This window comes from Cygnus atratus, chromosome 4, assembly GCF_013377495.2.
Source record: "Cygnus atratus isolate AKBS03 ecotype Queensland, Australia chromosome 4, CAtr_DNAZoo_HiC_assembly, whole genome shotgun sequence".
Lineage (NCBI taxonomy): Eukaryota > Metazoa > Chordata > Aves > Anseriformes > Anatidae > Cygnus > Cygnus atratus.
Window position 1 is genome coordinate 67,640,532 of NC_066365.1, and position 22,297 is coordinate 67,662,828.

The 22,297-nt window shown below is 38.3% G+C and overlaps 1 protein-coding gene across 1 annotated transcript in view; it reads right to left on the bottom strand.

Moving 5' to 3' along the window:
* Positions 1-9,958: 9,958 nt before the first annotated feature.
* DOK7 (docking protein 7) overlaps positions 9,959-22,297 on the bottom strand; it is a 64,067-nt gene continuing 51,728 nt past the window's right edge. The window contains exons 9-12 of the mRNA XM_035547276.1: positions 17,165-17,230; positions 15,949-16,020; positions 11,518-11,670; positions 9,959-10,095 (exon numbers count right to left, since the gene is read on the bottom strand). Coding sequence (XP_035403169.1) covers positions 9,959-10,095; positions 11,518-11,670; positions 15,949-16,020; positions 17,165-17,230 — 428 coding nt within the window. The remainder of the gene's footprint in view (positions 10,096-11,517; positions 11,671-15,948; positions 16,021-17,164; positions 17,231-22,297) is intronic.

The following is a 22,297-nucleotide window of genomic DNA, read 5'->3' on the forward strand; positions in this document are numbered from 1 at the left end:
CAAAGTACAAGAGACTGACAATATACTTACATGTCACTGTAATTTAAAACTAGGAACAAGACACAGGTCATTAATGGCACAGGTTGGAGATTGGGATTAGTGCAGTCGCCTCGCTTTAGTTACGGAATGCTGCTGTAAATGAGTCATTGGACCCAAAGATTGCTCATACAAACCTGGAGGAGAAAAAATACTAAGCTGCAGTTGTTGCAGCCCCCAAATCCAACTTCCTCCTGAAATACTCTGTAGTTGAGTCATGCTGTGCAGTAGCACAAAGAAGCCATCAGGAATGGTTTCCGTTCCTGCCAAGGCTCTTTGATGCTTTCTGTACTTTTTGAGATCTGGAGACAGTGCACAGGCTAGTGAGTTATAAAGTCTGATTTCCCTTTTATCTATAGTCTGTGCCTTCCACGTATCGACATATGTACATCAGTTAATTATTGCAGTTTTTAAGCCATCAAAACATTTCATGTGGTAAAAATAACAAGAGTGGGTAGTCTGAGATGGTAAGAAGTTTTAAAAATAGTTTGAATCACCACTCATGTTTCTGTAAAAAGTAACAAAAATTCAAAACCAAGAAAAAAAAAAGGTATAAATGAAATATTTAGATCTACATCCTGCCTAGTTCAAGTATACAGTTCTGTGCTTGGTGCAGGGTGAATAACAGAGTTCATATATATGATAACGGAGTATATATGTATATATACTCATATATATAAAACGGAGTTCAGACTGCCTGGAAAAGATGACCGAATAGGAAAGCTCTAACAGCTTTTCCTGAGTGGTTGAACTTTCTGCTTCTTTTCCTTAATTGGTATTTTATCTGATTCTTTTGTAATTATTCAAATTACAGTTTTTCAAACCACTCTGAGAAACAATTTGTAATACAAAAGTGGGAGCAGAAGAGGGAGGAAAAGAACTGTATTTATTAGGAAAAAAAAAGATTGGAACGTTTTGTCCTTTATACAGACTGTCAAACTCTGCCCTGAAAAAGAACCTCAAATTAAATAAATGTGTCGGTGATTTCATATAGGACAGATTTTATTTATTAAGCAGGTTGGGAGGTAGGAAGTGAACAGGTAATAAATACACAAGGCATTGCATACAACAAAAATAACCAAGCCTTTCTTAAAATAAACACCATGTCCTGTGTGCTGATAGAGGAGCTCAGATCACATCATCCAACCATGACAAATAATGGACATCCACTACAGCAAATGTAATGCTGTAACGAAGTCCCCGCTCTCCTCCCAAGGGCTTTTCATGCCTAAGAGATCAGGCAATAGCAAGTGTTTCTAAATTCACCACGTAGAGACCATTTGCGTTTCGTAAGCTGCAGGTGAGGTGCCAACACCTCCCAGCCCCTGGGATCCAACATGCTGCAGTGCCCAGAAACCAGACTGGCAGCTCAGCTGTAAGCCATTCAGCTCAGGAGTAACCTACACAGAGGTAACACACAGCTCTCATGCTTGGTTCGCAACACACTCATCGTCCACAGACCTTCTCTGTCATCATTTGCTACTGCTTTCAGAGGTATATTTGGGTTTGGGTTTTGTTTTGGTGTTGACTTTTGTGGTTTTTTTAAGGTGCTGTTTCACATACAAAAATCTACCTGTAGTACATAGGCAGCTCTAAATGCATATTAAAATATAATTATTCTTTCCATAGTATTTAATTAGATTACAAAGTCATGAAATATGTCAAGACATAGAATAGAGTGTTACTTTAAAAACAGATCTATCCCTGTAACACAGAACAGGGAGCTATGAAAGACTAAGACTGCATTTTCCGTAGACACTGTGTTATCTAACAAAAAGCCTCTAAATAGCAGAATCTATGTTCTCAAATACAACACACGGTTAATATATAATTTCAGGCCATTCACATGTGAGGAAGCAGGTCATTAATCGACAGAAAAAAAAATTTTTGCTAGTATCAACAGTCATAAAATAGAAAAAATCCATCCAGTTGAGCCAAAATAAATTTATAAACTTTCATCCTCAGGAAATACTTCAAGTTGAGTCATATTTAGTACAGCAATGATTGTAACTCATATGTTATCAATACTCCCTAATGCACTCACATATCCAAATCCTCACCTTTATTATCCCACCACTCAACAAGAGTGCTTTCCTAAATCAAAAAGAAAAGACTACACAGATATTAATGCTTAACTTGTGAACATAAAAATGATGGGTATGTTAATATAACATGTAGATAGTTTGTTACTTCACTGATGTGTTAACTTACCAGAAAGCTACACACATCTGTTTTAATAATCTTTTTTATAGTCTCAAAGATTGCCTGTCAAGAATGGATCTACCATAATTTAAACCTGGTGATTTTTATAGGGCAAAATGTGTGTTGAATTTCTTTAAAATAAACCTCTTACTAAAACAAATTGATATATAATGTTCCGCAGTTACAATTTTCCAGGCCAGTTACTCCAAAGAGGGAAGGGAGCCGCATTATTTTAGGAAACATGCTGAGAACTGGAAGCCCACATATGAAACCAAATAATTTGCAATGCTTGGCATCGTATCTGGGTGTCTAGCATCAAATTCAAATTCTTAGTTTCTAATTCAAGAAGACATCTGAACCAGAACCATTACCCAAATGTCCTTCAATGGGGAAAGAGTTCATTCTCCAACCTCAATTGAGATCCATGCTCTGGGACTCCCACTTACCTTACTGGATGTGCAAGTGGTCAGTAGGCCACTAGTGAAACAGTCTTCATCCGCACCAGTTCGTGGGGCCATTGCCAATCTAGTATTTGTTCCATTCTGAAGAAAATAAAGGGGGAGTGAAACGAACTCTGTGCAAAACCAGACATCTCTGAAAGAAGAGACTTCCATGGCAAGAGAAATCATGAGTTACTGGATTAGGAATCACAAGTTACTGCTCGTTTCAGTTCAACAGCAGGCTGCTGGCAGTGGGAAATGCAGCAAGTTTTGCCTGATTTTTGTTAGGAATTTTTCAGATTATACCTTGTTCCTAGTCCATACCAAACAGGCACAGATTCTCACACACAAAATAAATAAATAAATAAATAAATAAAATTCCAACAATCTGAACAGCATCCACACAGGCAACTATAGCCTGGAAGACTGAAGTTACCTTTTTCCAAGCCCTTCTTCAAACAGCTAATAACCGTGATCTATACAGGATGCATACATCTTGGGCAATGTTTGCATTAGCCGCAGTTTGCTGGTGTCTCTCTAATCCCTTGTTCCGATTGCTTCAGGTCTTGTGCAAACTGACCCTCATTCCCCAGCGGAGAAAGGAGCCTTGCAGAACTGCAAAGCAAAGTCTCCATTTGTGTTTTTTTTTTTTTCAGAGGTGTTCTTAGCAGTTGTTTGCCTTCTCATTTTATTGCCATCTGTAGAAATAGCTATGCTGGATTTTTTGGAATTAAAAAAAATAAAATAGCCAATATACCCAAATAGGGCAGTCAGAAGTTCAAATCAAAGTAGCTCTGCCACACAGAGCTAGGATTACAGAAGGAACAGGAGTGAGTGTATTTAGCTACAAGAATACAGTGCGATTAAAAATGAGTTCTCTTTAGCTCCTTCAAACCAAGGAAAATAAAGAATCCCGTTCAGCTTTGACCACCTACAGCTTTCCAGTAGAGCCTGAGAGCTCAGGCCTTTTCATACTGACAGCCTGAGAGCAGGGGGTAGCGCAGGCCTTTTTGTACTGTCAGCCTGAGAGCCATGGGTAATGCAGGCCTTTTTTGTGCTGACAGTCTTGCTGCTTGGCCACCAAGGTGTGTTTTATCCACCCGGTTCCAGCTCCTCCTGCATTGTTCAGGGCAAGCACCTTGGCAATGTACAGACAGGGTTCCTGTGACAGCCCCAACTGAAGGTGTGAATGGCTGCAGACCATAACTTGCACCTTGACAGGTCCCCAGCCAGATGGACAGCCATGAGAGGGTCCAAACTCATCAAATTCTGTCTTGTTCCATCTCCAGTAAATCCCCCAGCTATCGTAAACAGCACTGACATTGCTGAACGCAGAACCAGGTACACCTCAGCGTCAGGCCACGCAGCTCTGCACCAGCACTCACCCAACATACAGACTAGGCTTTACACATACGCCTCTCCAAGGAGAAAAACCAGCCACTGAAGATGATTTTCTCCAAGAACCAAGCTGTATATTCAGTACAGACTTGAGCCCTTCACACGGCTGATGCAGGGACAAGGGGTCACATGTTGTCACACGTGCAGCATGACAGTCTGGCATTTTAGAGTGGACGCAGGCATTTAACCATCCCACAGTTTCTACTCCATCTCTGGTAGAGATGTCACAGCAGATCTGTTTGAGGACACAGCCGCAACCTCAGCCTGATCCAAGAAACTTCACATCCTTGCTGCATCCACGAGAAGCAGTAATGCAAGTGGCAGACTCCAGCGCCCATCCAAACATGACGGTTCACAGACTTGAATACGCTCCAGCCGCTACACTACTCCTTTCTCTGCAATCACTAGCAAAGAAAAACTTGCTTTCCAGCTCTCTGCTGACACCTACCTACTTCTCTGCCAAACTCCAGTAGGAATTTTTGCTGTGCTTCTGAATTTGTGGCCAGTACTGCGAAGTATCGGTCGTAAAAAGACAAAGTGCATGCAGCAGCCAAGGGCACACCACAAGGCACATCTTTCAGCAGCAGCAGAGAGACGCTGATCTGTGATGAACCCAAGCAACTCCTTACATAATAAAACTTTGGTATCCAAAGGCCAGGTTCCCTTCTGAGCACACAATCTGCTCTATTTTCTGTATGTTGAACTACCCATAAATTGCTAGCTCAGCCCACAGATAAGTAAAATTTAACTTATACAATAGCAAGTGCTAGGATTTGTTTTTTTTTTTTTTTTAATTTTTTTTTAGGGATTTCACAACAGTACAATGTAATGTAGAGATAAATTACTGTCAGGCTAAATCTGCTTTCTGATCCCACCCCCCCACTACACATTTCTCAAATAAACTGACACTTATTATTTCAGTAAAATGGTGATGTTACATACGCCTCGGTGTACACAGTGGGATAATAAATTTGAATTATTTCTAGATGATCTGATGCAGACAAATGCTTAAAAGCAAGTAAATTTTAAAGTTAACTTCCCCTCACTCTGAAGTCCTTACCAAACTCAAAGTTCACTTGGCAGCTGCACTTTCCCAAACCTGCCCACTGCATATTTTATTATAATCCAGGATGTGAATTATTTGTATTCTAGTCTGTATCCACTTGATCGTCACAGATCTAAGCATCAGAGTGAGGCTACCATGAAGCCCGTAATCTTTCACGGAAGAGCATGAAACCACAATCATCAGAAAAAATCCAAACTGGAAAAAAAAATAGTACTTTTCTTTAATTCTACTCACCCACACTGAAAAAACATGTTTACATAGCTAGTCCTTACAAAATTCCATTGAATAAATTTTAAGTCTCCCATCCTTACTCTGTTTTGTTTGGTCTTATTGCTGCATGATGTTAAAGTAACATTTGTTTTCAACCTTGACTGCAAAGTAATGCTTGTGTAACTGGCAGAATGATAGCTGAGGATCTTCCCAGGTAAACAGGGACACAAAAATGTAACACTGTTATCTAAAAAAATGCAGAATTTTCACAGAAATGAGTAGCCAGTAATCTAAAAAAATCCCGTGTGTTCTTCCCGTGATCATTTTAGCAAGGAATGTGTATGTTGTTCTGGCCAAACTGGAAAAGGTACTAACTGGAGTGTGCGTGTTGCATCACCATTTTTATAAAGTGTAATCATCCATAATTAAATTCAAGTATAGTTTTCCAAGCTACAATAATTAAAACTTGTTTAAGTCTACAACAGGGAAGAAAGTGAGGAATTTTTCCAAGCTATTTACTAAAAACAACTCTTGGGGCAGATTTTCACGCACATTTAGATACCTAAAGGCACCTACTGGCATTTTCCCTGCAGGTGCCGCAGCGCTGTTAAAACACAGACAACTACTTGCGTCGTTCAGCAAGAAAATGCCTCCAAAGCCCAGCAGCACGTTTTTAACTTGGAGAAATTCCATCATCCAAATATAAAACTGTTCCATAACAGCTTACGAACAGCACCATAAAGACACGCTGGAGCAGTAGTTACATCTGGCAGTAACCTACAGAGAAAGACGACCAGAGCGAAAGAGGCACACGCGCACACTACACACAGATATGCGAAATAGATGCATGGCAGAGAGAGCTCGGAGATGGCATAGGCTGGTCCAGACCTAACTGTTATGCCCAGACGCTTCGCTTGCTGACAGCCTGCTTTCTCATCCCTGAGAGCACTGTCCCAAAGCTGGCACTTCTGGCACGTTAATATACTTCGAGAACATCCTACGGAAGCACCAGCAGCATCACATGGTTTTGTCCTTCTGGTAGTTGATTCCCATACTCCTGGCAAGGGCAGGGGGAGAGAAGGGGAGAGCTCACTAAGAGGAGAATGCTAAATTAAAAATGAGCAAAGCCATAATTTGTGCCAGCAGAAGTTACGAGTCACATTTATGACCAAAAGTATTGGAGGTTTTTTGTTCATTTTTTCTTTCTTTTTCTTTTCTTTTTTTTTTTTTTGTGCAAAGAGTTCTGGTACTAGAATCATCCTACAACAATCACAAACCATATTAAACTGTATTTTAGACCACTTACACCAGATGTGTGAATAAACCCCCAACTATTTGAACATTATCGGCATTACTGGTGTTAACCAATGGAAGCTACATTGTGAGCACAAGTCTACTCATAGGATTGCAATTTGGCTTTCACTTTTCCTGGTTCACCATTGGAAACTGAAGGCACATTATTTTATTTATTTAGGAAAATAAAGGTTTTGCATTTCTGTGAGTTCCTGTTATTCCAGTGAGAAAATTGTAACTTCCTCAACTAAAATGTCAACCCTATAACATGATAGGGAGGCCTGCAAGGTACTATAAAAATAAAAAGCAACCATTTTTTAACAGGCACAACAGTAAGGTTTGACTTGCCGCTTCAGCCTCCTGAACATTTTGCAATGTAATTTAGTGCATGAGAATAGGAACCAAATTTAAAAAAACAAGTGAAAGTCATCTTTTCTATTTGACTTATTCAAGGTAAGTACAAAAAGAGAAGTAGAAATCTGGAAAGCAAATTACTCCATTTGTGGAAAGCCTTATAGGATAATTATGTTAACATTAACAAAGACTGTAAATATATCCAACCATCTAGATAATCCTAGCTGAAATTACTATGGCATACACAAATACATGCACACAGAGAACCACGTGAATGTGTTGATTCACAGCCCCTTTAACCTGAAAAAAAAACACATTTTAACATTGTGACTCCTCCTGTAAGGCCAGCAGCAGTCCGATGACCTTTAGCATCTCGTCAAATCTCCACCTGTGCTGCAAAGTCCCAGTGCAAGCAGTTTTAAGCACTCTACAGAAAGGCAGCCTTTGCAGAGAACCTGGCTGATATATTTTCCTGATAGATATGTTTTTACAATAGAAATATTGCAGCTTCATTATATATCACAATACTGTAACCATTACAAGTACAGTCCTGTAGATGGATTGCTAAATGCTGAGTCCGTGCAGGTGAAAAGCTCTGCTCCATGCAGATGTCAGATCAAGGCCAATGTATGACTTGGAGACACTAGACAAGGGCATTTGCTTCATCCTGTTGTCGCACATCCTGCAACTATAGGAGGTAGAAAACAACTCACTACATCACGAAAACAGTTTTGCACCAGCACAGAGGCTATGGTACAGCACAAGGAAATCCACTACTTACATCTAAACACCAGCCTTCTGAAACCCCAGCTTTTTACTCCAATATCAGAAGACAGCTCTGAAACACTGACTAAACAAAGACTGAAAGTGGAAAACACTGCATTTCAGTGCATCAGGCAAGCAACACACATTTTAAATATTAAGAATAAATAGGAACATCACAAGGCACATCACAAGAGTTTTGTCCCTGCAAGTCCTCCAGTGGAGAGCTCTTAATGGAACAGCAGCCTGGTGAGCACTGGGCCCTGGTAACCTGCTCCCAAGGAGCTTCAAGTCCAGGCTACTCCAGTTGTACCAAATGTGTGCTTATAAAGTAGATCACCACTGCCCATTTGTCAAATAATAATAATAATAATAATAATAATAATAATAATAATAATAATACCACCTCTTAAACTGGGAGTCTCATAAGAAATATTCCCTTTTTCCTTCAGAAATAAGCTAGGCTGATAAAAAGGAAAGTACATCTCAGCACAGAAAAGACGACAATGGCATTAGTCAACTCTCAAATGCGTATTTTTTTATTTGAGAGATTTCTGATATTTTACATTACTATTGAGATGACATTCAAATATATTTAAAGCCATTCTGAATTATGCATATCTAAAAAACAGAATTGGGCTGTGATATTGTACCTTATGAAGGCGCAGTCAAAAAACTAATACCCAAGATATCATTCTTGATAACCTCTGGAAGCCAAAGATGATACATTATTACAGGCCAAAACTTTGTTTTCTTTGTAAGTACACTAATTTTTTAGTGTAGGGTAACTGCCATATTTATATTCACGTTTTATTTAAATAACATTTTGTTTTGGGACAAATACACAGAAAACAAGAATTACATAGACAAAGCAACACAAGAAATTAAGTCAAGTTTTGTATCATACAATCTCACTGTACAAAAGCAAGTTGGCAAAGACTTGTGGATAAACCTATATTACAAGAGAATTTTTTTTCTGTCAGTTCTGTAGCATCTCTGAAGACATCATGCTCTTACCCAGAACTGTTTTTTTGCTATTTAGGGACAGTAGAGAACTATTTGACAAAAGTTTTAGCATCAAGGTGGATGATTCAATTTTGATGCTGGTACATTAGGCATAGTTTTGGAGATATAAATAAAGAACTCACATTCAAAGTGACTGTTTCTTTTGAATAACTTGTTTTTCAGCTTTTCTGGATGAGAAGCCTGAAACCTCATTTTATAAGTCACTTGTATGTTCAGATTCAGTAAAACTTGATAAGAAATATAGGTACTCAGCAGTGATGAAATCAACGCCCGTGTTGTCTAAAACAGAGCTTTTAAGAACAGAAGGACCCTAAACATCCCTTCAAATTACTAAGGTTTATAGGTATAATTAAATTATATTTGTATGTATGTTTTCTTGTCCGTGTGTATACACCCTTGTCTGTATGCACCCCTGACACCACAGCTTTTAAAGCTGAGCAATTCTAGCCAAAGCGACAGAACTCTTGGTGAGGTATAAAACCTAATTACCTATAGATATTTTTAAGCATGTCCATAAATGAGCATATAAATTGAAAAAACTGTGCCTGCAAAAAATCAGGCACTGAGTTTTCTTGCTTTTGTACAATTTCATTAATATATTATTAAAGGTTTTACATAATTTATACACTCAGATATATACATATATTTTATCTGTAATGTGTGCTTACATATATACATATGCACGCATGCAAACATATGTGTACACATACCACACACACACTCACATTCCCTTATCTGCACACATTCAAGTTCTTTATCTTTAAAGAAAATGCCACCATTTCATAAACACTGGAATTTGTTCCAGGTTCTTACATGACTTTAGACTTACACAAAAAGGTAACTTACATCTATTGTATATGGAAAAAAATCTGGAATTTACAACCGAATTTTAAAAAGACTGAAAGGAAGAAAGAACGAAAGGAAGAAAGAACGAAAGGAAGAAAGAACGAAAGGAAGAAAGAACGAAAGGAAGAAAGAACGAAAGGAAGAAAGAACACACACACACCCCTCAAGCTACCAGCTATCCAATTAGGAATCAATATGCTGGAATGAATCTGGTATAAATGCAATATGCAGTGGCAGCTTTTGTATTTTTAACAATAAATGTGAATCTTTTGGAAGTTAAATTAGTACCAACTTATGGTGAGCAAAAAGTTCTTTGCTAGACAGGTCACTGCTGAGCCCCTTTCTTCTTTTGCTCCAGCTCCTGCAAGCGTTCCTCCCTGCACTGCGCGTGCTGTGTTCCCACTTTGTGGGCTGTCTCGGTGGCCGTGATGTCAATCTGCGCATATCGGGATGATCCACTCCCTGAAACACCAAACAAAATGGTATAATAGACTATACCACACAATCCAGGGTAAGTGACCCAGGGTTAAGCTATTGAGAGACTTCTTCCTTAGATTTTCTATGTGGATCTTGGTCTGGCATTACAGCAGCCTATAAAGGGAGTAAGATGATAACCACAACTAAAAAAATCCCAGAAGCTTTGTTATCTACATATTTCAGGTATTTGCTTTTCATCAAATAAGAATCTGAAATGCTTGTATTTCTGCTCCAAGTTTCAATCTCCACCCCTGCTCCTCCCAGTAGACGACAAAATTGAACAAAATTGCAATTTAGTCCAATAACTGGCAATGAGGTAGATAAAAGCTGCTCAGTCTGTTCAAGAGAAGAACAGTTCTGTAAGGGTGCAGACATACAACTCCAGAAGCTGGGAAAACTTTAATAGGAAAGATTAAAATAGTTATTATCATTTGAGGCACCTTCAAAGTTACACAAGTTGAGCATGGGTTAGCGTTTGACATTTAAGAAAATTCATGTCAGTTTATGGAAATAAATCTCTTCATTCTTAATGCCTTGGTTTACTGTCTTTAAAATAAAATTAAAACATCACTCTCATATCTCAACAGGGTGTTATACAGAGACCTCTATTAAAAAAAAAAAGTGCTAGCATTTCAAAGTTGTAAACATGCTGATATTAAAGGTATTAAAATTAAAATGTCAGTAGCTGAAAATTAAACATGGAAAATCTATCAATACTAAGGAATTGAATGCCAAATCCTGATTAGGAGCTGTCTGTAAGGAATTCCTCCTTACACCTCTAAATGACCGTACATGGTAGCTATAATGCACATCTATATGCTAATTCTCCAAATGAAGCATTAGAAGTAAAAAACCCATATCCAGACCAAAGAATCAGGGGGTGAAGGGGAATTAAATGCTTCTGCTAGCTTCCTCTCTGCAGCACTTTCACATGGAAAGCAGACAGAACACCATATTTCTGTTCTTAAGCATTTGCTGCATGGCTCTAGAGGCAGTGTCTTCTTCAGTACCTTTAGAAGCAAGCCTTGTACACCTACACCCACAACCCTGTCTCTGAAGCCAAGCAAGGAAAATTAAACAAGAGCAGTCCTAATACATGCAATAAAACTCTTGAGAACACGAAGCAAATTACTGTCTGTCAAACTCTACAGACATAGAAATGTTCACTTTAGCATTGCATATACAATGCACCTGTCAGAGGGATGCAACATCTTATAGAACCTTGTTAGTTCAAAATCTTTCCCAAAAGAGTCAGCAACTACAAGAAGTGCTTCACAAATGTACCTGGGTACGGCTCCTCAGTTAGCTAGAGGCTATGGGTAGATGAGAAATTAAGATTCCCCATACCATGTACATTCTGCATTACTGCATCCTTTGCTGTTTAAATAGTACTGTAGACTTCCTTACCTCTTATGCTTGTAGTAGGTTCTTGAAGTTCCAGTTCCATGTAATGAAGTTGTTTTTTGGAAGTCGGACTGACAGGAATATTAACATAGGTGGCTGTCTCGCTGTGGGGTCGATCTGACACAGGGACATCAGCTGAATAACCTACTGCCCCTTCTAAAATAAATAACATGTTATTATAGACATTGTTTGCGATGACCAATGATCAATTTCATAAAACACACTGTTCCGTCAAATGTTCTGAAAGAAAACATTTAGCAGTAACAACTCAGCTCACCAAATAGTATATTTGTCAATCCTAAATGGGACATGAGAAGACGAAAGCTTCTGCAGAAAATATTGTCAGAGACTGATCAAGTCAGGATCTATGAAGAAGACCACAGACCACTGCCAGTGATCTCATTGGGTTGTGACAGAAAACAAACAATATGCAGAAATTTTCTAACAGATGCAAGGTATACAACATTACTCCACAAGGCTTTCAGCTCCAACTCAGATTAATAAAGCCTTACATGAAGCAATCTGTTCTAGGAAGATATGGGCTATTATAGCATCTGCAAGAGAGCAACCAAAACCAGTAGAAGTTCAGAAAGTATGTCACAAAAACAGGGACTGTTTAAGAACTGCTTAAAACAAGGGGAAGGCAAGCTTGTGCAGACAGCTTTCCTAACAAGAATGATGCCAAGTGGGCACAGACCAAGTAATAAAAGATTTCAACTGTAAGGAAAAAAAAAAAAGTAAATTAGACAGTTGGAAAAATGTCTTTAATACTTAAGATCACAAGAACTCTAGAGGTAATCCCACAGAGGCTGAAGAATTTCTGCATCTAGAAATTTCTGAAAAAGACATAGATTAATGCCTACCAAGAAATAGTTCTCTATAGAATGATTGTGATTTAAAGCAGACTATATTATCTATTGGATGACTTCTCAAGACCCCTACTAGCCCTACTTCCAATTATTCTAATCTTGTCAGAAGTGAAACTATGAGAAAAGATAAAAGGTTAATGTTCCGTTCACTGGCCAGCCAAGCATTTCAGCCTTCAAACCCTTCCTGAAATCAGGCACCTACATCAAGCTTTTCAATCTCAATGAAATACCAAGAGAAAGACTTCCCAGAATTACTTGGGCTATAGGAGACCCAAATACAAAGCTGTATTCTGTCTGTGCCTGGGCAAGGCTTTGAGTCCCACCCTTACTGTACTGTTCAGAAAGCTAGTAATCACCTGTCTGCCCAGGCCTGTTGGAGTTCTTACCATTAAACACTTTCTAGGGCAATGCTCAAGCTTACAGTACCATAGCTGCTACATTCTCACAAGGTATGGGTAACTTAGAATTTATAGTTCAGGTCAGCACGGAGAGATGACAAACTGCAAGTTTACGTGCTACATAAAAATGCTTATCACCAGGATTCAGATATGCACACTCTCTCCCATCATTTGTTTTGTGAGAGTTGTACCCAACTCAAGTCGCCTTATAGGCCAAAATGGAAAGCCTGTTTTGAGAATCACAGAACGATTGAGGCTAGAAGGGACCTCTGGAGGTCATCTTGCCCCATCTCCCTGCTCAAGCAGGGCCACCAAAACCTGCTTGCCCTGGACCATGTCCAGACAGCTTTTGAATATCTCCAAGGAGGAGGCTCCACAACCTCTCTGGGTAACTTGTGCCAGTGCATCCTCACAGTAAAAAAAAAAACATTTCCTGATGTTCAGAGGGAACCTCCTTTGTTTCATTTTGTGCCCATTGACTCTTGTTCCATCACAGGGCACCACTGAAAATAACATAGTTCCATCCATAGTTCCATCCTCTTTGCACCGTCCCTTCAGGTATTTATATATTGATAAGATCCCCCCTCAATGCTGAGTAGAGGAAGGACCACCTCCCTCAACCAGCTGGTCATGCTTTTCCTAACGCAGACCAGGATACAATTGGCCACCTTCGTGGCAAGGGCACATTGCTGGCTCGTGTTTGATGTGGTGTCCACCAGGACCCCCAGGTCCTTTTCTTCAGCAGGTATTGATGCCTGGGGTTGTTCGTCTCCAGGTGCAGGACACTGCACTTCCCTTTGTTGAACTTCAGGTTTCTGTCAGCCTAGAATCCTGCTTCAGGTTCTCCAGATCTTGCATGAAGGCTCTGAGCAGCTTGCCTGTATCAAGAGGAACTCTCTACTTGCTGGGTTTTGTCTGTGACCAGCAGCATCAGGTTAGGTAGTCAATGAAGGAGGTCTGGGGCATAGAATTTGCAAGTAGCTGAGCAAAAGCCCTGAAAACATCAATGATATTTACATAGTACAATCACACAATAAAGATGCAAACATGTAGTCCTCAGTGTCCCAAGTCATAATTTAACGAATTACTAAGTGAGTTACTGCCACTGCCTCTTACTTCAGGCAGTTCCAGGAGGAATGCTCCACAGCCTGCAGAGGTCAGTAAGTACTTAACATTAAAATGCCTCTGTCAAGTGAGTTTCCAGAGAAGATGGGATTTGACTGTTGTTACTACCTAAATGCCATCATCCATTACATTTTACTTTTTTAAAAAGTTTGTTAAATATACATTTTTAAATACAATGATCACTACTGATCATTGATTGCTATTGCATCTTAAAGCAATACATTTCTGATTTTCTTTCTTCCATGTTTATCTATGACAACAGTATGGGGAAAGGGAAAGATGAAGGTGGGTTGGTTTTGCTTTTTTAAACATTTTGGTCAATGATTAAAGCTAGCTTTCTCCAGAACCAGAGCAAAATAATTCCACAACTATATATTTACATATATCTGAGTAAGCTGGTGGAAAAATAGTTGTCATAAGCAAGCAGAAGACTCAGTGCCACAAGCTCTGTCTGTCATCACTTAAGAAAGGAGTACTAAATTGAAGAAGAGGTAATAAGATGCTTTTGTATGGTTCATCAGCTGTTATGAAGGGAAGAAACTTGATCAAATTATGACGACTGTAAAGGCCATCTCAAATGGAAATGTAAAATCCAATACCAAATAAGGCATCATAAATCACTCCTGCGTGTTCCCTAGATTGCAGGAGTGACAGCTTCTGAGTGCTAAAAACTAGAGAGTCACTTTAAAATCTGCTGTTGAGCTGGGACAGAGGAGTGCAGAGGAAAAATGGTATCACTTTCAGGTTGTTCCTCTCCCTGAAGTTCCGTTCCTTGTCCGCACATAATACTCACATCAAAACTTTATTTGTCCAAATCACTATTTTTCTTTTCATCCAATCCAAACTTTGTTGGGATATAAATGGAAAGGCAGTAAGTGGTCAAGTCCTTTTAGAGCACAGAAGAGGATGACTTCTTATATCCAACCAGCAGCAGCTGTTAATAAAGGGGAACTTTTTCTTCTTCTTGGACTGCATTATGAAAAGCAGAGAGAGCTCGTACAATGTTGGGTAACAGTAAGAGTTGTCAGAGGTTACAGTAGGATCCAGGATAATGTAATCTCTCTAGATGTAAGCTATTTAAATCAAAGGAGTCTACTGTACATTCCAAAAATTTTAAAGACTTGAAAACCGACCAATTTTCTGACAGATTTTCATTAAAAAAAAAAAAAAAAAAAAACACATAGGAACATCCAAGAAGTAACCAACCAATTTCTGACTATCAGACAAAGTTGTTGTTCCAAAGCAAGTGAGCAAGTGTTAAAAACAATAGGAAAACAAAAGCAAACTAAAAAACAAGAACAACAACAAAGGAGAAATCTTTAAGTCTGCACCAAACATCATTATCAGAAATAGCTAAATGATTCTGTCTAAAGTATTTCAAAGGAATTTGGCAGATCCATAGCACTGAAAACCTGCACCCCAAATAGTTAAAGTCATAAGCAAATGACAATCGTAAGGACTGATACTGCGCAATAGCCATTAAGGAAAAGATAATTTTTGAAGTCTTTCTATACACTGTTAAAGTCATGTAGCAGGAGTTTAAGTCAAGTGTCCTCAAAGCTAGCTAGCATGAAAACTAGCAAACTCCTCTATAGGGGTAAATAGGTGAAAGGCTTCAGGAAGCTGAATGTCATACCTGATGATTTTCCTGAGAAGGGGAGAAAAGGTAGAAATAAAAGAAAGATTTAAATCAGTAACAGGAGAAGAATAAAAACAAGAAATGGAGTAGCATTGATAAGAGTGAAAAGAAAGGAAAGGCTAACATAGGTATGATTGGGGAGAGAAGAGAATGATATTTGAAACTGGTGTTTCAGCCTTTCTTTCAACAAGTGTTGTTCACAGAAAGAACACCAACACCCCGAGATAACCATGTGCACGTGTGTGAGTGTATGAACATACATGTAAAACTGACATTCAAAGGCCATCACCTCAAAAAAATCAACATTTAGAAGAGATCACAACATAAAAGCAAAAAATAAAAAAGAAACAGGAGATGTTAGTGTAGTCCTCTGATACAACTGGTTGCAAAGATCTTTACTCACCAGGTTCCTCAGGGCTAGTAGGAGTGCCAGGTTCTGAAGGAAGTGTCAGCATCTCATAACCACCTTTAGCACCTAGAATACAGGAACACCATCAATGGCTTCAAATGTGGGAATTTGCTTAATGAAAATGCAATTTTCGGTTTGGACTTGTAACCTTCTAATCTAAATAGTCATACTGAAAAAATCTGAGAAAGGATGAACAGTGGCTAGCGTCGACTTTTCTGTGATGGTGATGTCAGAATTTTCTACGGAGTGCAACAACAAAGAAATAAACTATAGGGCGTTTTTAAAAGTATTCACACTGAAGGTCACTAAAGTCAACAGCGTGTTTTGCTATACATCGACGTGGGAGCGAAGCTGTCTTGAATGTATGAATCAGGGAGAAGCGCGTGGGTGATCTTGGGAGCATCTGGAAGACTCTTGTTAAAATTCCACCTCCAGTATGATGGATAACTTCTTGATTTCTGACAAAGCTCTGTAGAAAGTGCCTAAACTAGCCCTTCCAAAGATAACTTCTCATTCCAAGCGCACATTGTCATCTTTGCAAGAAGCCAGGTTGCACAACATCACTGGTGCTTCCAGAGCAATAAGCTGAAAAAAGATGCCCATGTTCCATCGTGATCTCAGACTCCACCCCAGTTCAAGTAAGGCAAGCTGAAAAGCTATGCCCATAGTATGAACATACTGGTATTAAATCTGAATGACAAATGCTCGCAATTTTACCCACTAATGTTGTTTTTTCCTCCATTATCATGAAGTATCTTTAAATGTGTTTGTTTTTTTTCCCAGCATCTCTTTGCTAGGGTACAGAATATCTCATGGTCTGAGGTGGGTTTTTTGTTGTTGTATTGTTTTGGGGTTATGTTTTTTGGGTTTGGGGGGTTATTTTGTTTGGTTTTTTGTTGATTTTTTTTTTTTGGTGGGTGCCCTTTGCTAAAGTGCTGGCAACATTTTACTGCTGTGAATAAAATTACTGTCTATGCTCTGACACTTATCTCATCTGTCACTGCCTCTTCTAAACTTATCCCATCTGTCAATGCCTTTCTAACAAAAACCTGCAAAGCAAAAAACCCAAAGATATGTAAGTGTTACAATAGGGAATCATACATTACTTTTTACATTTTCTGAAGTTTTAAATATTTTAAGTTGAAATTAAAATTACACTTAAAAATTAAACTTACATGCACACACATACCTCATAACCAGTTGTACCTACCAGCTTGGAGACTGTGCCCTTTATGTAGTTTCAGAGACCCAGAAGCTGCCATGACAGAAGAAGCACCTGTTTTCAGAGAGATATTCACATTAAACCTAAATACCTGTTGCTATTATTAGATATCTGCCGTGCATCATCATTCTTAGTGTTTCTGAAACATCAAGAAAAATTCCAGTAAAAATTACAAGTCTCTGTTCACCCTCCAAGCAACATTTCTTTTCCTTTTTTGCAAAATTCTTTATTCTGAGATGATTGTGGCATTATAACCTAAATTTGCTATTCTTTTTTTAGTTGGTTGGTTGGTTGGTTAGTTTTTAGAAAGAGAGGATGCCTTCTATAAAATTTTGAGGTATCTGGCCTCTCTATTCATAGAGAGCAGTACCTTACTCATGGAGATGGCCATCTTCAACCAAGAAGTAAAATGGCGGGAAAAAACTGAGGAGTTGCCTTTGCAATCCATAACACAGCTTTGGTAACAACAAAATTTAAAGCTGTCATTAAGATCTCACCAGACTGGATCCAAAACCTAATAAAATTAATGGAAAGAACTGTATCCTACTTCAGTAGTCTACTGTCCAGTGATATAAGAATACATGAACTGGGGCAAGCTGAAGGCTAGGTGAAGGATCTAGCTTTAGAGTGCTGCAGCCAGGAAAGCTTTACCAAGGGCATGTCAGATGGCTCAGTCTTCTTTCTTCTGCCCTATTCAGATCAGCATGAATGTCCCAAACACAGTTCTAGATAAGGAAGCTTGAGGGAAGATGAGCTAGCAGCTTGGAAACATACAAAGTGGTATATGTTTCTCTGCATCCCCATAACCCTTCTTCAGGCAACCAGCAAAATAATCAGGATTATACCTACCTGTTCAGTTAGCATTATTGTTATCCAGCCATGAATTTCTTCTCTCTGCTGTTCTTACAATGGGCACCTTAATCAAGGTGAGTGGCATTTACTTCCTGACATGAATAATTTCAAGGGAACTTCTTGTGCAAGTAAGTGGTACTTAACAGAAATGAGGTAGGAGGCTGTGCTTATGAGTAACCCTGCCACTGGTGACAGGGCAGCTGTGGCATGTGCTGCTGGGTGTTTGGGATCAGGTACAAAATTAACACTGTCTTCAAAACTGATGAATAGTCTCTGAGCAGCTTAGACACTTCTCTGCAAATTGTTTTTAAAATAGCATCCAAAAATTAACATAATTCATATGCAACATGAAGAAATTATGTAAGATAAATACAATCTCAAGTGCTTAAGAAATCTGCATGACCTAGGAACCAAAAGAAAATGGTAATTCCTTATTTTTTCCCTGCATAAAGTATATATTCATAGAACTTATTTTCTAATTCTAATCATTTTCATGCTTATGAAATTATTCCCACACTATAATAAAATAAATCTAAATAAAGTACACATAATTTCACTTAATGAAGATGATAGGTTAAAAAATAGTGAACATGTTTCAAAAGCACAAGACTGAACTAAAACCTTCGGTTTTGCATTTTTTGCTTTGTACTCAAAGGCGTGTCTAGGGTAATCCAAGGTTACAAGAATTGTCACGCATGCCATCCTGAAAAAATGATTTTGTATTTTAACAAATGAGATCAGATTGTAGAATCTTTATGTATCCTGACGAGAGCTTAAGCACTAAAAATATTGTTTGAACTTTTGTTTTTAACAAGGCTGCTGATATAAATAAATGCAAAAATAGGACAGAAAAGTATGATATCCTGGACTAGCTGATTTACTTGTATTTTCACTGTGACTGATTTTCCTTTTTCTCACCTCAGAACATTCTGTCCCTGCACTATTAAGTATATCTGAATATACTTCATGCAGCTGAAAGTCTCATCTCACTTTGAGAAGAAGACTACAGCTTTATGCTAATTGCAGCTTCATCACAAAACTGGTATTTATTCCCCTCAAAAACTTTATGCAATTCAATAGAAATCATTCTACAGGAAATATGGATTTTTAAGCAACATTTTTAGGATTTGTGAAGAGCACACACAACAGGAAAGGAAATTTACAACCATAAAATGTTCCAGTCCATTTATGGTCAAGTTGAAATTTTCCGATTTGAAGCTGCTTTAAAACAGTCATGTTAATGTTTCAGGATTTGACCTGTTGCATTTTCCTCATTTTCAGATCTGGCAACTAACACATATTTACATAGTCAAATCTCTCATGGAATTCTTGTGAAGCTTTGAACTGCACTGTATAAACAGACGTCAACAGAGTTTGACCTATTTTCTTCCTTCTTCTTTACAGCTACCACATATACTGGCTTGTTTCTCATTTGTGAATCCTAGGATAACACTTTCAGGAAAGGAAATGCTAGCAAGATACCCTTCTGAACATATGAAGCATCCAGTAGGAGACAGAAAATCCCTTCCATCACTGTTTTCATCTTACAAGGGACTGTTAAGAATAGATTTCTGCAGTTTCCTATGCCATCCAATTCTGTGTGGCTGACTCGCTCACGTCTTTGTTACAACTGAATAGTTCATCAAGAAAGTTATTTGTATTCTACTTCCTTCAATGTATAAAGAGACAGTGGTATTCAAAATGTAAAAAAGTGAAAATAAGTTGCCTCCTTCCAGAATATTTTGCATTCCTATCTATGATTAGACTCAAAAATCCAGTGTAGCTCAGTGAAGACAACCACTATTTGAAAAGTTTTTCAAACTGCATATTCATTTCTTTATGTCCACTCTTCAAAAAATAAGCACAACATACAGCACACATATCACGAGAAACAGCCATGAAAATGGCTCTTATGGCTCTTGTAATGCTTAGCCCTGCAATGTGTGGTGGACACTGTTCAGCACACAGCCCTTTACTGGCTCAATAAATGTATCATTGCGGATATTATTTTCCTACAGCTGAAGAACAGATAACATTTATCCTATACAATTTTTGTGAATTATGAATTATTTCCAAACTAAGCAACAATAACCAACTCAGTATGAGCCAAATTCTTCTTTCTCACCACTCTCAATTAATTCCTTGAAACTCCTAAGCTTGGAATAGAAGCATCAAGCTGAATATGTTTGCAATAAAAGTATTAAAAATACCTGGGAGAAAGCCTGTTTTTCCATCATAAAAGCTAAGCTGTCAGACAGACAAGTTCATTTTCAGCATCCATCACCCATTATATACTTAATTTTATTCTTTTTTCTTATCTCCCTACCTTGACTCCCTATCTACCTAAGAATAATGTAATAGAGATGCTGTGTTCATAATCAGCACCCTGACTTTTCAGCTGAATTCCAATCCACAGCATTGTTTTATGTTTATTCCTTAATTCAGCCTCTCAGAACATCTTCAGTCAAGCATTGTGTAGGTATTACAACAAAGAGGCTAACAGATAGCAAGAGCGTCTGTCGCAATGTTGATGAATTTGCTTGTTTACAATATGGGGAAAAAATGGAACTGCACAGCCAAAAAATAAAAATAAAAAATAAAAGAAATTTAAGGGTCACAAAACTGTACAATATTCAAGTACACAGCTTCTAAGAGAAGACATTTTTTGACTTATTTTCCCACTCAGCTATTGATTTTTGTAATACCAGAGCCTGCAGCACAGAACAGGGAGACCAGAGCTTTCACTTCAGATGTTTAATCTGTGTGTTAAAATGCCTGAGGTTGGGTCTAGCTCCTGGGAATCCCTGAACATTCAGACTCCCTGGTGTTAATGGGAAGGGGTTAAAGTTTCTGAAAAATAATGCATAGAGCCTGCATGAAATGCCTTCTCCAGGAATTGCAGAGGATCCCTAAGCACATCTGCAACCCCATTCCCGTTCTCAATTTTGCTTCTCTAAATAGGAGGCTTGGGAATCAGACTGCTCAGTTGACTTGGAAAGGTTGGCAATGAAGGACAGAAATAGTGGCCCTTTTTTTCTCTTCCACAGAATAACCTAGTGGTTTAAACGTAATTGATAAAACAGAAGATCTGTGGCTGACTTCTACTCAGCTGAGAAAATTCAAATATTTTAAATGAGAGCATGAAGATAACAGAAGTAAGGGACTAATGTTCCCATCTAAGTTGTTACTATGAACTAGAAAAGAGCACAAGGTTTAACTGATAGACCTCAGTTACAGCAAGAAACACCTCAACTATTCAGAAATACATTCTAAATGTAAGAACAGTAAAGGACTTCAGACAATTTAGATGGATTAAGAGTTCTCATTGCAGAACATGCTAAACAAACACCCAGCAGACACATGCTCAGAAGCGTATCCTAGCCTTGGGACAGAGATTTGAACTAGACAAGCACTTGAGCCCTGTTTTTCCTACTCCCTATAAAACACATCACAGTGATTTATAGCACCAGAAGGACAACCAAGAAAACAACGAGCTCTTTAGCTCACCATCCTGTGAAGAAAAGTGCTGTCCTTTGATTCCAGCTCTCAACACTGAATGTGTACTTCATTCATGATCCCTTAATTCAAAATACATGTGGAGAACCTGAGAAAATGACCTACATATACCTCTCTGACACTGCATCCACTAGATCAGGCTACAAAATTTCTTAAGCAGTCATGAGAAACTCTGTATAACCTCTCGAGAGCTTAGACCAAACTGTACTTAATCTAGGCGTCTCCACAATCCAGCATTCTCAGAAATCAGGAAATCTGAATCAAATTCTCATCTCCTGTCAAGGTATTTTAATGTTCATAATGACCATAAATATAGCCTATTATACTTAAGAGCAGGCATATCCACATCATACAATTCCAAAGCATCTCTTATCTTGATTTCTGTTATAAAGTTATGATAACAATGAGAACACTTTACTCCTACAAATGCAGGAAATCTAATTCAGTCTCTCTTTCTAATCAATCTTTATGAAGTTATTTATAACAAAGGCAACAGAATTATTTAAATCAGGCTTTAATGATTCACCCTGATTTTTTTAACTAGTAATAAAATTCAGAATTGTTGCCTTATTTATGAACACTTTCCAGCTTGCCATTAGAACTAGACATATTTCTCTGAAGTAGCTTAGTCTATTGCCCAGCATACGTAACTGAGAGTAGAAGAATATCATTCCCCACATTCACAGACAATATACTGAAAAACATTTAAACAATTTATCCTGATTCTGTAACTCCATTTGTTGATACAAAACT